The sequence below is a fragment of the Garra rufa genome, chromosome 25 (assembly GCF_049309525.1).
Source record: "Garra rufa chromosome 25, GarRuf1.0, whole genome shotgun sequence".
NCBI classification, from domain to species: Eukaryota; Metazoa; Chordata; class Actinopteri; order Cypriniformes; family Cyprinidae; genus Garra; species Garra rufa.
The window spans coordinates 12,051,716-12,066,694 of NC_133385.1; the positions used below are offsets into that span (position 1 = coordinate 12,051,716).

The 14,979-nt window shown below is 37.2% G+C and overlaps 1 protein-coding gene across 1 annotated transcript; it reads left to right on the forward strand.

The window, feature by feature from the left end:
• Positions 1 to 8,683: 8,683 nt before the first annotated feature.
• Positions 8,684 to 14,524, forward strand: rag1 (recombination activating 1). The gene is made up of 3 exons (XM_073832089.1): positions 8,684 to 8,994; positions 9,071 to 10,206; positions 12,777 to 14,524. Exons 1-3 carry the CDS (start codon positions 8,684 to 8,686, stop codon positions 14,522 to 14,524), a joined length of 3,195 nt encoding a protein of 1,064 aa, XP_073688190.1.
• The last annotated feature ends 455 nt before the right edge of the window (positions 14,525 to 14,979 follow it).

The following is a 14,979-nucleotide window of genomic DNA, read 5'->3' on the forward strand; positions in this document are numbered from 1 at the left end:
CTTTAAAACTAATAATTATGAGATAAAATAATTTGAGGTTATAAGACAAAAAGTCAAAATTAAGACTTTAAAACTAATAATTATGAGATAAAATATATAAAAAATTACTTACAATTACTTACTTTTGACTTGAAATTATGACTTTAAAACTTAATTATGAGATAAAAAAGTCGAAATTATGATTTACTAGGTCAACATGATGACTTTACAACTGATAATTATGAGATAAAAGTTGAAATGATGACTTAAATCATAATTACTGAGATTAAAAGTCAAAAATATGACTTAAACAGTCATAATGAGATAAATCGAAATGATGACTTACAACTCATTAATTAATTAATTACAACTCATAATTGTGAGATAAAAAGCTGAAATGAGGACTTCTAAAATTAAAATGATGGCTTAAGTCAAAATTATGAGATAAAAGTCAAAATTATGATTTAAGTCATAATTACAAAATACTTTAAAAGTTAAAAATTATTTTATACTTTAAAAGCCAATTATGAGATAAATCTAAATTATGACTTACTAAGTCAAAATTATGACTTTACAACTCATGATTGTGAGAGAAAAAGTTGAATTGATGATTTATAAAGTCTACATTATGGCTTAAATCCAAATTATATGATAAAAGTCAAAATGATGACTTAAATCATAATTACGAGATACTTTAAAAGTTCAAATTATGACTTAAGTCATGATTAAGAGATAAGAAGTCAAAATTATCACTTAAAAAGTTGAAATGACGACTTACGCACTCAAAATTATGACTTTAAAACTTATAGTTATGAGATAAAAGTCGAAATTATGATTTAAATCATAATTATGAGATAAAAAGCCAAAATTATGACTTAAGACATAATTACAAAATACTTTAAAAGTTGAAATTGTGACTTTAAAAGTCAATTATGAGATAGGTCGAAATTATGACTTACTAAATCAAAATTATGACTTTACAACATAGTTACGAGATACTTCAAAAGTGGAAATTATGACTGAAGTCATGAGTAAGATATAAAAAAGTCAAAATTATCACTTAAAAAGTTGAAATGATGACTTGCAAAATCACAATTATGACTTCAACAGTCGAAATTTTGACTTTACAAGTTGAAATTGACAATACTTTCAAACAAGAATGTCTTATAGAGAGAAAGCTGGCCGATAGCATTCCCAATGCCATCTAGCAAAGCAAGTTTGTGTTTTGAAATCTGACATCTTTGTTAATGGACTTTTTTTTTGTCAATCACCTGATTAGCAAACCCTTTTACTAAGTGCTAATGGCTAATGGCACCACATGAATGCACACAGCTAAGCCCTTAATAGCAACTTTTGTCAACTTTGACATGAAAATGTGACTTCATCAGAACACATGGCCATCTTAGAAAAAAATAAATGCTTTTTTGCCAATACAGTGTACCAGCGGGGGGCTAACTAGCTAAATTCGCTAAATATTTCCTTGTCAGAAAATAGCTTGTTACTACAAGAGCTATGACGTTTTATGTTTTCCTTTACTACATAAAACCAAAAAACTATGGTACTATACCATGGTAATGATAATTTAACAATGATTTTGCTACACTAACTGTAGTTTAATGGTAATCAGTACATCAAAAAAAAAAATGGTTACTACACTTTTACTAAGTAACCACAGTTACTTTTCAAAAGAGTTGTTAGCAGTGGTTCTTCAAACTTTCTAACACTGCAGGGCATTACTGAGTTGTCTGATCAAAACGAAATTGACCGCTTTGACGTCACAAAAACATCACATAAATGTCAGAGGATGAAAAGCTCTTTAAACACGTATGAGTGACCTTTAAAAGACTATGCGTGTCAATGATTCACCTCCTCGCTCAAATAATGTGCTTTGATTGGTGTGCAGTTCGATCTTGCCCTCTGCATTGACACCAATATCTTTGACCCCACATACCAGGTGTCCCCTCAGCTGGTGATAACAGCACCTCAACAACTATTCCCCGAAAACTCACACACACAGTGGAGAATAACACCCAGCTTAATGCCAGGTGGCTGTCGACTGAAGACATTTTTCACATAAATCAAACTGCCATCGGGCTTATCAATAACAAGTCAATTAGCAGGCGGAGAGAGGCGCAGATCTCTAGGGGTCACCGCTTGTTTGTTAGATGGACATCTGCAGCTATGTTTGCTTCGCCATGGCAACAGGCCTACGATTTCCCTCTGTTTTATTCTCTTTTTTTTCTCATTTTTTAGGTTTGTGAAGACTATCAGGCCTAACTACAGCTGTAAAGTGTTAATTTCAGTGAGAAATTGCAATTCTGTAATCATTTATTCACCCTCATGTTGTTCCAAGGCATGTTTATACGAAATTATTACGAAATTGTGACTTTGCAACTCATAATTATGAGATAAAAAGTCAAAATGATGACTTTAAAAATCACAATTATGGCTTAAGTCATAATCACAAGATAAAAAGTGGAAATGATGACGTATAAAGTTGAAATTATGGCTTAAGTCATAATTACAAGATGAAAAGTGGAAGTGATAAAATAAAAAGTGGAAATGATGACTTCTAATGTTAAAATTATGACTTATGTCAAAATTATGTGATAAAAACTCGAAATTATGACTTATAAAGTTGAAAGTTACTTAATGACTTTATAAAGACAGTGGTCTAATGATAAACGGGACATTCTAAAATTAACAACTGGGTTTAAAACAGTTTGGAGGACCAAGTTCAGTATACACCTTAGTAATAAAGCATATAACATTTACAGACAAGCAGAACATACCCCAGAATATGAACGCAACACACTGAGTTGCACGTTAAGCATTAAGCATAGAACGTGGAATGGAAGATTTGGAAGTCAATTTCGACTTGTAAAGTCATAATTTCAATTTTATAAATCAAGATTATAGTTTTTAATCTCATAATTTCGATCATTTTGACTTTATGATTTTGTCATCATTTCAGTAGTCATAATTTAGACTTTTTTCTAATAATTTCGACTTAATTTCGAACTTTCATCTCAATTTCGACTTTTAAGTCATAATTTTGACTTTTTATCTCGTAAATAAAACTTTTAAAGTCAATTTTTTGATTTTTTTATCTTATAATTATGTAGTAATTAACTTTATAAGTATAAATATAAATGACTTTATAAGTCATAATTAATGCCATAATTACTACTTTTAAATCATAATTTTGACTTAGTAAACCATAATTAAAATTTTCATCAAAATCTCATCACTTTATAAGTCATAATTTTGTCTATTGATCTCGTACTAAATTTCGACTTTATATCTCATAATTTTGATTTTGTCATCATTTTGACTTTTGAAGTCATAATTTTATCTCAATTTTGACATTTAAAGTCATTTTGACTATCTCGTAATTATAACTTTTAAAGTCAGATTTTTGACTTTTTTTGTCATAATTACGAATTATGTACATAATTTACTTGAAATAGGACTTAAATCATAATTTTGCCATAACTTTGACTTTTTATTTCATAATTATGTCTTTTAAAGTCATCATTTTGACTTTATATTATACTTTCGACTTTTTATTGTCATAATTACGTCTTTTAAATCATAATTTTGACTTAGTAAATCATAATAAAAAAAATTATCTCGTGACTTTGTCATAATTTTAACTATTTATCTCATAACATAATTTCGACTTTATATCTCATAATTTTGACTTTTAAAGTCATAACAATTTTAACTTTTACCTTAATTTCGACTTTTAAGTCAGAATTTTGACTTTATCTCAGAATAATGACTTTAGTCATAATTTCAACTTTTTAAGTCACAATTGCGACATTTTATCTCATAACATAATTTTGACTTTTAATGTTATCATTTTTTTACCTTGTAATTTCGACTTTGGAAGAAATGATTTTTATTTATCTCCTAATTGTTACTTAAGTATGTCATCATTTCAACTTTTTAAGGCATGTGTGCTTCCATAGGTTTTTAACCAGTGTTCGGGAAAGTTACTTTTAAAAGTAATGCATTACAATATTGCGTTACTCCCTAAAAAAAGTAACTAATTACATTAATTCGTTGCTTTTTATGGAAAGTAATGCATTAAATTACTTTTGCATAACTTTTGCGTTACTTTTTAAGTCTGGGCAGGGGTTGCTTGTTTGTTTTTAATAAAAAAAAAAGTTAGATTTTTAGCAAATGTAAAAGCCTTTTCACACCAAAAAGTGAAATGAATAAGCCTAAGACTTGAAGGAAAAGTAAATTCACATCTGTACAGTAGAATCGTAGGAAAAGAAAGTTCAACACTCTTCAGCAATGAGAAAAATAAAGCACAAATGTTAGTTAATCTAACTTAAGTTTTGCTTATTGGTATGGTTGAACTGGATCAACAAAGGTCAGCAGCAAAGACATTGGTTAATAAAATGGGATTAAATACATAAAGGAAAAAGTAACTCAGATATTTTCTTGTAAATGAAAAAGTAATGCGTTAATAGTTACTTGAAAAAAGTAATCTGATTGCGTAACTCACGTTACTTGTAATTCGTTACGTTCAACACTGTTTTTAACAACATGTATGTGAGTAAATGATAACAGATTTGTCATTTTTGTGTGATTTGTTCCTTTAAATAATGCAGTACAAAACATTAATGAGTCAATAAACATGCACACATGTAACTTCTATCACAATCAATTAAATGCTATATGTCGGCTTTGTTTTTCAGGCCCTTGAGGAATCTCTGTGAAGGATGAAGGAGCACTTGTAAAAACTGGTATTTTCAATGACCTTTCTAATTTTGCCCGGTTAATAGATTTGGGTATTATAATTTGGCCGAAAGCAAACTGTCTTTTGCATAAAAATCACTCTCCATCCTGTTATTACTCACAGTAATGAGGCTTTATTTTAAATTCCTCTCTTTCTCTCTTTGTCCATTTAAATAAGTTGAATGTAAATCATTATTTTCATATTTATGTGTGGGTCATTCTAATCTAGAGTACGATTGTTGACAATGAAGAGCTTGCATCAGCTCTTCATTGTCAAAGTCATTTTTTATACATGTATATATATGGGGCACAAATGGTGGCCATGTTGTAGAATGACCTACACTGTACATTATTTATGATGTTTACTCTTTGTTTGCTTTGCAGAAGTTGTGGCTCTCAGATGAGACAGGCCACACAATGCTTGCGGGCACTTGGTGACTGTTTAATGATTAGTCTGTCAGATCCCGCACCAAGAAGTCCAGACAGAATAGCACCAATTTTGGCACAATAACTCTTCTGCAAAAACACCCTTGATTTATTTATCAACAAATAAATCCCTTTAATTCATATTCGCTGATGACACCAACACAGCTCATAGTGAGACTACAACAGAGCCCACTTGTAGAGATAATCCTCATTATACTGACATCCTAGTTAGGTAATTTGTCCAAAAAGTCAATGAAAAATAAACTCGTCTCAGCAGGAATATAAAATTGTGATACGCAGTCGGACTACACCGTGTATTTGGTATGCTTCTCCAACTTTTGAATACACTGTAAAGGACATTTTCGTCAGGCAGGCTTGAGTAGATGATTGTCAGCTCGCTTCTAATGGACTCCTCTGATCTGATGTGTTTTAACGGCGTCTGTTTTTCTATATAGAGAGGGATCAAATAGCAGAGCTGCAGCATGTTGGCTTGGACCACCTGCTGGAGATGAGTTTCAGAGAGCGCCGGGGGAAAACAGCAGGGGGATGCGTTAGTTTGTATCCATGTGGCTTGTACTGACACGTGTTTGTGATGCAGAATGTGCATGTGTCTTTGCGTGTCTTAAAAATACATGGTTTGTGTTGAGTATCTGTGTGCAGATGTTAGGTCTATGATGTCTCATATTGGTACATATGCATGTGTAGATGTTAATGCTGAAATAGTCGGCTAAATATGATGAAATATACTTTTAAGCATGTCTTGATTTGGAAAAAATTATGTTTTTAAATTTTAATGGTCCTCTTTAGAAATTCTGTTGACTTTGTGTACAGTTGAGTTGAGTTTCAGAATCTGCAAAATGTTAATTATTTTACCAAAATAAGAGGGATCATACAAAATTCATGTTTATTTAGTACTGACCTGAATAAGACATTTCACATGAAAGATGTTTACATATAGTCCACAAGTGAATATAATAGTTGAACCCTGTTCAAAAGTTTACATCCCCTTGATTCGTAATACTGTGTTGTTACCTGAATTATTTTTTTTAGTGATAGTCGTTCATGAGTCCCTTGTTTGTCCTGAATAGTTAAACTGCCTGCTGTTCTTCAGAAAAATCCTTCTGGTCCCACAAATTCTTTGGTTTTCCAACATTTTTGCGTATTTAAACCCTTTTCAACAATGACTGTATGATTTTGAGATTCATCTTTTCACACTGAGGACAACTGATGGACTCATATGCAACTATTACAGAAGTTTCAAACGCTCACTGATGCTCCAGTAGGAGAAACAATGCATTAAGAACTGGGGGTGAAAACTTTTGAACAGAATGGAGATGTGTACATTTTTCTTATTTTGCCTAGATATCATATTTTTTCATTTAGTACGGTCATTCAGAGGATACAGATGGTTACATGTTTCCCAGAAGACAAAATAAATTAAATTTACCCTGATCTTTAAATTCAAAAGCTCTTAATGCATGTTTTTTTCCTTCTGGAGCATCAGTGAGTGTTTGAACCTCCTGTAATAGTTGCATATGAGTCCCTCAGTTGTCCTCAGTGTGAAAAGATGGATCTCAAAATCATACAGTCATTGTAGGAAAGGGTTCAAATACACAAAAATGCTGGAAAACCAAAGAATTTGTGAAACCTGAAGGACTTTTCTGAAGAACAGCAAGCAGTTCAGGACAAACAAGGGTCTCATGAACAACTATCACTAAGCAAAAAACTGCATTATTCAGGTAACAACACAGTATTAAGAATTAAGTGTAGACTTTTGAACTGGATCATTTTTATAAATTCAACTATTATTTTCTCTTGTGGACTATATGTAACTTTGCTATCACATGTTAACTAACTCTCATTAGAGTATCAGTAGAGTATGTTTGGTCAGCGTTAGTAGACACATACTTGTAAAATGACTTATAGTCAGTAGAATGTCTGTTCAGGGGTCTACCAAATAGCAGATATTAAGCAGACAGTCTACTAATACTCTAATGACTAGTAGTTGACATGTAGTCAACAGAATGTCTAAAGGGAACCATCAAAATAAATTGTTATCAACATTAGAATCTATGTCCTCATTAGGTAGCTTAGTAAATGTGTGTGTTTGTGAGTGAATGTGGTTAGCATCACCCCCCACCCCCTTCCCGAGACCTCCCATGTTTCTCAGGTGCTAAAATGTGGCAGTTAAGTACCCCACAGAGAGGTATAAATAGGACTCTCTTCCTATGGAGAGACGCAGTGTTTCATAGGATCACCAAGCGACTGAGATCCAGCCAGGCGCTCTTGATAGAGAGCCTGGAAGACATCCGCACTCAAAAACGCACTAGGCCTCCCCTGTGCCCCCATGCGGAAAGGCCCCAGGGGAGAATTCGCCAGCTGAGCCTCAAAAACAAGGTAGGACAACCCAGCTGACTGACAGACTGAATGCTCTCAGCTGTTTGTGTGTATGCGTGTCTCAATAGTTCACTTCAGAGCTGATAGCTGGAGAGACCCAGGGTGCAAACACAAGCTGAGAGGGAGAAAAAGAGACAGGGAGAAAAAGAGAGAGAGAGAGAAAATGCCAGCATGTACTCACCATGGGAGTGTTATGGTAAGCGTTTGTTGATTTATTGATCAGGAGAAGGGAGCGTTTTACGTTCTCATGAGCGGGATGAGAGAGGAGCGTCACATCGTGACACAGTTGTTTTGAGAGTCTGCAAGGGCTTGACAGCTACTAGTAGTCCGAGTGATGTGACTTCTGAGGTAGTCCTTGTTTTTATTTGTGTGTTTATGCAGATCAGCGCACTCTGGGAGTGATATGGTTGAAACTCTGATTCACAGGGAATGGCTGGCATTACAATTTCCCTTCAAACGACTTCAGTCAGTGGCTGTGCATCACAAGACTCGGCTCGCTCTCTTTCTCTCGAGTAATCTATTAAATGCCAGCATGCTCCTCCATGGACTTAAACTCTGGGTTCAGCACAGTAAATGACTATTATAACTGATTGACAGCCCTAGAGGTGTCCATTTAGCAAACTCTCGGTACCTGAGAAAGATGAGGGGCAAAAAATTAAACGAAAGATGAGGGATAAAAAAAAGGACATGGTGATTCCCAGAGCGTGAGTGTTAGGGAGGAGAGAAATGAAGTTTTCAGCAGCAGATCGATTTCTGAATGCTTGTCTCATGCATTTTACAGAGGTGCTAAATGCCACTTATGGTATAATGCTGTACTCTGGGTCAGAGCAAAGCTCTCCCATTTGGGCTGGGATTTCAGGGCCGATTTTAACAAGCTAAGCTTGTAGACCTAAGTAAATCTGTCTGATTGTGTTTCTGCTTCGGAAATAACGTTGTTTAGCTCTTCTTTTGTAGATTTGTAAGCCTGAAACACCCCCTCCCATCACCCGTTTCTATTACACCTAAGAATATTCCTTGGCAGCCAAGCTAATCTCATAGTCTCATAAACTCTTGATTCATAAAGAATTAATCTTATTCCTTCTCACTTTCTTCTCTCATTCTTGAAAGCAGCTGAGACTAAGCTGACGCCATGGAGAAAGGGAGGTGGAGTTCTGAAGAGGCTCCCAGAGCCTCCATGCCTGATGAACTGTCTCATCCCAAGTTTTCGGAATGGAAGTTTAAGCTCTTTCGGGTCAGGTCCATGGAGAAGGCCCCTCTGCCTAACGAAACACCGGTGGAGAAGGAAAACCAAGAGCCTGAGGTAGCTTGGGAGATGGCAGGCTCTCCAGGCAGTGTTATGAAGCTCTGTTTCGGAGGGAAGAGTAAGGAAAACATGGAGAGTGCTCGAGACAGAGTGGACCTTAAACTACAAGAAATTGATATGCATATGAATCTTCTCAAGTGAGTCTACTAATAATATTGAATCAACTGTGTAAATTCCGAATGTTGATCTGATTTAGAACGTTGTCTTTTACAGATCCCTATGTCGCCTTTGTGGCCTTTCGATACGGAAGGCTAAAGGTCCGTCGCATCAAGTCCAAGGTGACTTGGAAGAGTCTAGCCGATGTGCCTTGCGAAGGATGGGCTGCAAGTTGCTGACCTGGCCCGAGGTGATCTTGAAGGTCTTCAAGGTGGATGTGACAACCGACATGGAGACGGTGCATCCGTCTTTGTTTTGTCACAGATGCTGGACCGCTGCCATGAGGGGAGGAGGTTTCTGTTCTTTCACAAGGACCCAGATCTCTGACTGGAAGCCCCACACCTCTAGCTGCAACCTTTGCTTTCCTAAGAAGAGCTCGTTTCAGCGAATAGGAAGGAAGCGAGCGAAACCACTTAAAAGTGCACACGGCCTTCCAAAGAGAATCAAAAGGGACTCCTCTGAGTCCTCGGGGGCCAACAGAGGTTGGAAACCAACCACAGAGAATTCTGCAGGATCAGGTGGGAAAGAATGGCTAAAACTATCAGTTCAAAGAGGACAGTGGGTAAAGAATATCACACAGTGCCAGAGGGACCATCTGAGCACCAAGCTCATCCCCCCTGAGGTCCCGGCGGACTTTCTACAGGCCGTTACTTGCCAAGTGTGTGATCACCTGCTTTCTGACCCTGTCCAGTCACCGTGTAGACACTTGTTCTGTCGGGTCTGCATCCTAAGGTACAGCCGTGCTTTGGGCCCAAACTGTCCCACCTGTAACCAACATCTAAATCCATCCCACCTGACCAGGCCAGCTAAATTCTTCCTTGCCACCCTCAACTCTCTCCCACTGCTTTGCCCCAGAGAAGAATGCAGCGACTGGGTCCGACTAGACTCCTTTAGAGAGCACTGCCTCAACCACTATCTTGAAAAAGAGTCTCAAGAGCAAACAAATTCTTTAGAGCAGAATATCGATGGTTACTTGCCGGTCAACAAAGGTGGGCGTCCTCGACAGCACCTGTTATCGCTGACCCGTCGAGCTCAAAAGCACCGACTGAGAGACTTGAAGAACCAGGTGAAGGCGTTTGCTGAAAAGGAAGAAGGAGGGGATGTGAAGTCAGTCTGTTTGACACTCTTCCTTCTGGCGTTGAGAGCTGGGAATGAACACAAACAGGCAGATGAACTGGAAGCTATGATGCAAGGTACTGCCAAGAAACATATCACCCACAATATGTGACTGTCAAAGCAGTCGTTGTCAGACAAATACAAATAGAATGAACAGATAATGTATTATTGACTTACTCCTTTAAGCTTGGGAGCCACCAAGAAGAAGAATATACATTTTTACAATTTAATACATGGCATCATTATTTGTTTTCTACAATGAACTAGTCTAATTTTCAATGCCTGGCTGCAGATAATTGTACTCATTTTTCATAGAACAACAGCTTTAACATGTAATTTTACACAATTATGTTGACAAAATGAATTGAACATGTCCACAAGGTTATCTACACAACAAAAATTAATGAATTCTTTTCTTACGTGGCTCACTGTCAATTTAAATAGAATAATCACCACTTTACTGAATTTGGGTGTGTGTGTACGTGCACATGTGAGGCTCAATACACAATAACAATTCTTGTAAAGAGCCTGTTAGGATGAAAACAACATCAGTAGCCCTTGTATCTGCAAATGACATAGATACAGTCTTCAGCCCCCAGGGGAACAGGGCCCAGCTGGTGCCTGTTTTCATCAGCAGCCAATAGATCAGTATTTTCAGACCAGCTGAGTCACTTCTCTTCTAATTTAAGCATTAATAATCTCGCTAATCTAGAAAAATTAGGACATATTATATGCTGCAATTACAATCAGAATTCCTGCTATGCTATGCATTTGGTGCTATAAAATCAGTCCACAAACACCAATTTAGTCTCAGTCTTACTTTTAGGTTTTTTCAAATTATTCTCAAATTTTTGATTTTGTTAATATTTTTTCTGTTGAAAGACAAAAATATATAGTGATGAAAGACAAAATATTAAATGTCATGGATGTATATTTACTGAGTAATCCACTATTGGGGTGTAAAACTGACTGAAGCTGGCAACATTGTTATGTTATTTTTACACAAAAATTGGTAGGTCTAATAGTAAAATTTGTTCACTTTAGCAATTTTTGTTTTATTATATGCCAATGGTGAATTTAAAAATGGCAAAAAAACACTTTGTGTTTTTTTTTTACTCAAGTTTGCATACCTGTAACTCAAGAAGTGTTAAACAAATCGTAATATTCTTTTAGATTCTGATTCTTAACAAACTTTCCTTTTGGTATCTTCATTTTAAAGGCCCTCGATGGTTCAATCCCAGAGATATGGAGATCTTAATGTGGCTCCATTAATAAATTGGTAAATTGTTCACATTTTCAGTGGTCAATAACCAAATGTGGGTCATTTTGCATACAGCTGATACTTTATTTCTTCTTGTGCCAACATCTATATGACTGAACCATATAAGGCCTTAAAAATAAAGATTCCAAAAGAAAAATGTATTAAGAATGAGAATCTAAAAGGATATTACAATATCTTGAATACTAGAGTTACAGAGTAGAGTTACAGGCATGACAACTTTAGAAAAAGAATGTTTTTTATACAGGTATGTTTTATGCAACTGAGCTGATAGAAAAAAGTGATGCATTTCTAGTTTTAACATTATTTGTTCTTTAGATATTCCATAATAAATATCAGCTGTGTGTAAAATGACTCACATTTGGTTTTTGACCACTGAAAATGAGAACAATTTACCAATTTATAACAAAGATAACAAAAGTAAAGTTTATTAGGAACCAGAATCTAAAAGCATTTTAAGATATGTTTAATACTTTTTGAGTTACAGGCAGTCAAAAAACACAAAAAGTGTGTTTTTGCCAATTTTGAACTGTCACTGCTGGCATATAATGAAACAAATCAAAGATTTTTTTTCAATAGATTTCACTAATAGAGTTACCAGTCTCAACAAAATAATGATGCTGTAAAATGGCTCCAAATCTCAGGTGAAAAGTAATTTTGTAATTCAGAACTTCAGAAGGAAACACAATGCATTAAGAGTGGGGGGTGAAAACTTTTAGAATTTAAAGATCAGGGTAACTTTGTCTTCTGGGGAACATATAAGTAGCTTCTGAAGGGCAGTACTAAATGAAAAAAAAATATATGATTTGGCAAAATAAGAAAAATTTACACATTTTTATTCTGTTCAAACGTTTTCACCCCCTGGCTCTCAATACATTGTTTTTCCTTCTGAAGAATCAGTGAGCGTTTGAACCTTCTGTAATAGTTGCATATGAGTCCCTCAGTTGTCTTTAGTGTGAAAAGATGGATCTCAAAATCATGCAGTCATTGTTAGAAAGGGTTCAAATACACAAAAATGCTGAAAAATCTGGGACAGCAGGAAGTTTAACTGTTCAAGACAAACAAGGGACTCATGAACAACTATCACTAAACAAAACAACAAAAACACAGCTGTGGATCATTTAGGTAACAACGCAGTATTAAGAATCAAGTGTAAGCAAACTTTTGAATGGAGTCATTTTTATAAATTCAACTATTATTTTCTATTGCGGACTATATGTAAATGTCTTTTATGTGAAATATCTTATTCAGGCCAGTACTAAATAAAAAATAACATGCACAGATAATTATAATTTTGCAGATTCAACTGTATACAGTTTTGAAATCAGACTTTTCACAGTTTTGTTTTCTCTCTCTATTCTCTTTCAGGCCGGGGATTTGGGCTGCATCCTGCAGTGTGCTTGGCTATAAGGGTAAACACCTTCCTCAGCTGCAGTCAGTACCACAAGATGTACCGCACCGTAAAGGCCACTAGTGGCCGCCAGATATTCCAGCCCCTGCACACTCTACGCAATGCTGAGAAAGAGCTTCTCCCCGGATTCCACCAATTCGAATGGCAGCCAGCTTTGAAAAACGTTTCCAGCTCCTGGAATGTGGGAATCATTGACGGCCTCTCTGGTTGGACAACCTCTGTCGACGACGTCCCCGCAGACACCATCTCTAGAAGATTCCGTTACGACGTGGCACTGGTTTCTGCATTAAAAGATTTGGAAGAGGACATAATGGAAGGACTAAGAGAGAGGGAGCTGGAGGACAGCATGTGCACTTCTGGTTTCACCGTTGTGGTGAAAGAATCATGTGATGGTATGGGAGATGTCAGTGAGAAGCATGGATGCGGTCCAGCGGTTCCTGAAAAGGCAGTGAGGTTTTCCTTCACAATCATGTCCATTTCCATCCGAGTTGAAGGTGAGGATGATGGCATCACTATTTTTCAAGAACAAAAGCCAAACTCTGAGCTGTCCTGCAGACCTTTGTGCCTCACGTTTGTGGACGAGTCCGACCACGAGACTTTGACTGGCATCTTGGGACCTGTGGTTGCAGAGCGTAAAGCCATGACGGAAAGTCGCCTTATTTTATCTGTCGGTGGCCTGCTACGATCCTTCAGGTTCTTCTTCCGAGGCACCGGCTATGATGAGAAGATGGTTCGTGAAATGGAAGGCCTTGAAGCTTCAGGTTCTACTTATGTATGCACCCTCTGCGACTCAACCCGAGCTGAAGCGTCTCAAAACATGGTGCTACATTCCATCACGCGCAGCCATGATGAAAATCTTGAGCGCTATGAGATCTGGAGGACAAATCCGTTCTCGGAATCTGCTGATGAACTTCGTGACCGGGTCAAAGGTGTTTCCGCCAAACCTTTCTTAGAGACCCAGCCTACTCTAGACGCCCTGCACTGTGACATCGGCAATGCTACTGAATTCTACAAGATCTTTCAGGATGAGATTGGCGAGGTCTACAAGAGGAGCAATCCGAGTCGAGAGGAACGCCGCCGTTGGAGGTCAACCTTGGACAAGCAGCTGAGAAAGAAGCTGAAACTCAAGCCTGTGATGAGGATGAATGGAAACTATGCTCGTCGGCTAATGACACGCGAATCTGTGGATGTGGTCTGTGAGTTGGTTCCTTCCGAGGAACGCCGTGAGGCACTGCAAAAACTGATGGACCTCTACCTCCAGATGAAGCCTGTTTGGCGTTCCACCTGTCCCTCTCGAGACTGTCCTGACCAGCTCTGTCAATACAGCTACAACTCTCAGCAATTTGCTGATCTCCTTTCCAGCACGTTTAAGTACCGCTATGATGGAAAAATCACCAACTACCTCCACAAGACTCTGGCCCATGTTCCTGAAATCATTGAGAGAGATGGGTCCATTGGAGCATGGGCCAGTGAAGGCAATGAGTCTGGGAACAAGCTGTTCAGACGTTTTCGGAAAATGAATGCAAGGCAGTCCAAAACGTTTGAACTTGAAGATGTACTGAAACATCACTGGCTGTACACCTCCAAGTACCTTCAGAAGTTCATGGAGGCTCACAAGAATTCAGCCAAAGCAATGCAAGCCACATTCAACCCAGAAGAGACCCAGGATGAAGTTGATGTAGCTCTTGAGGTTCCAGAGTTTTAAGCTTCAGAAGTTCATGGAGGCTCACAAGAATTCAGCCAAAGCAATGCAAGCCACATTCAACCCAGAAGAGACCCAGGATGAAGTTGATGTAGCTCTTGAGGTTCCAGAGTTTTAAGCTTCAGAAGTTCATGGAGGCTCACAAGAATTTAGCCAAAGCAATGCAAGCCACATCCAACCCAGAAGAGACCCAGGATGAAGTTGATGTAGCTCTTGAGGTTCCAGAGTTTTAAGCTTCAGAAGTTCATGGAGGCTCACAAGAATTCAGCCAAAGCAATGCAAGCCACATTCAACCCAGAAGAGACCCAGGATGAAGTTGATGTAGCTCTTGAGGTTCCAGAGTTTTAAGCTTCAGAAGTTCATGGAGGCTCACAAGAATTCAGCCAAAGCAATGCAAGCCACATTCAACCCAGAAGAGACCCAGGATGAAGTTGATGTAGCTCTTGAGGTTCCAGAGT

What these genes read in the sequence shown, in the direction of transcription:
- rag1 (XM_073832089.1), top strand. Translation starts at nt 8,684, where the DNA reads ATGGAGAAAGGGAGGTGGAGTTCTGAAGAGGCTCCCAGAGCCTCCATG. An exon ending in ATGCATATGAATCTTCTCAA is followed by an intron (nt 8,995 to 9,070) that starts GTGAGTCTACTA and finishes TGTCTTTTACAG; the next exon opens with ATCCCTATGTCGCCTTTGTG. An exon ending in ACTGGAAGCTATGATGCAAG is followed by an intron (nt 10,207 to 12,776) that starts GTACTGCCAAGA and finishes ATTCTCTTTCAG; the next exon opens with GCCGGGGATTTGGGCTGCAT.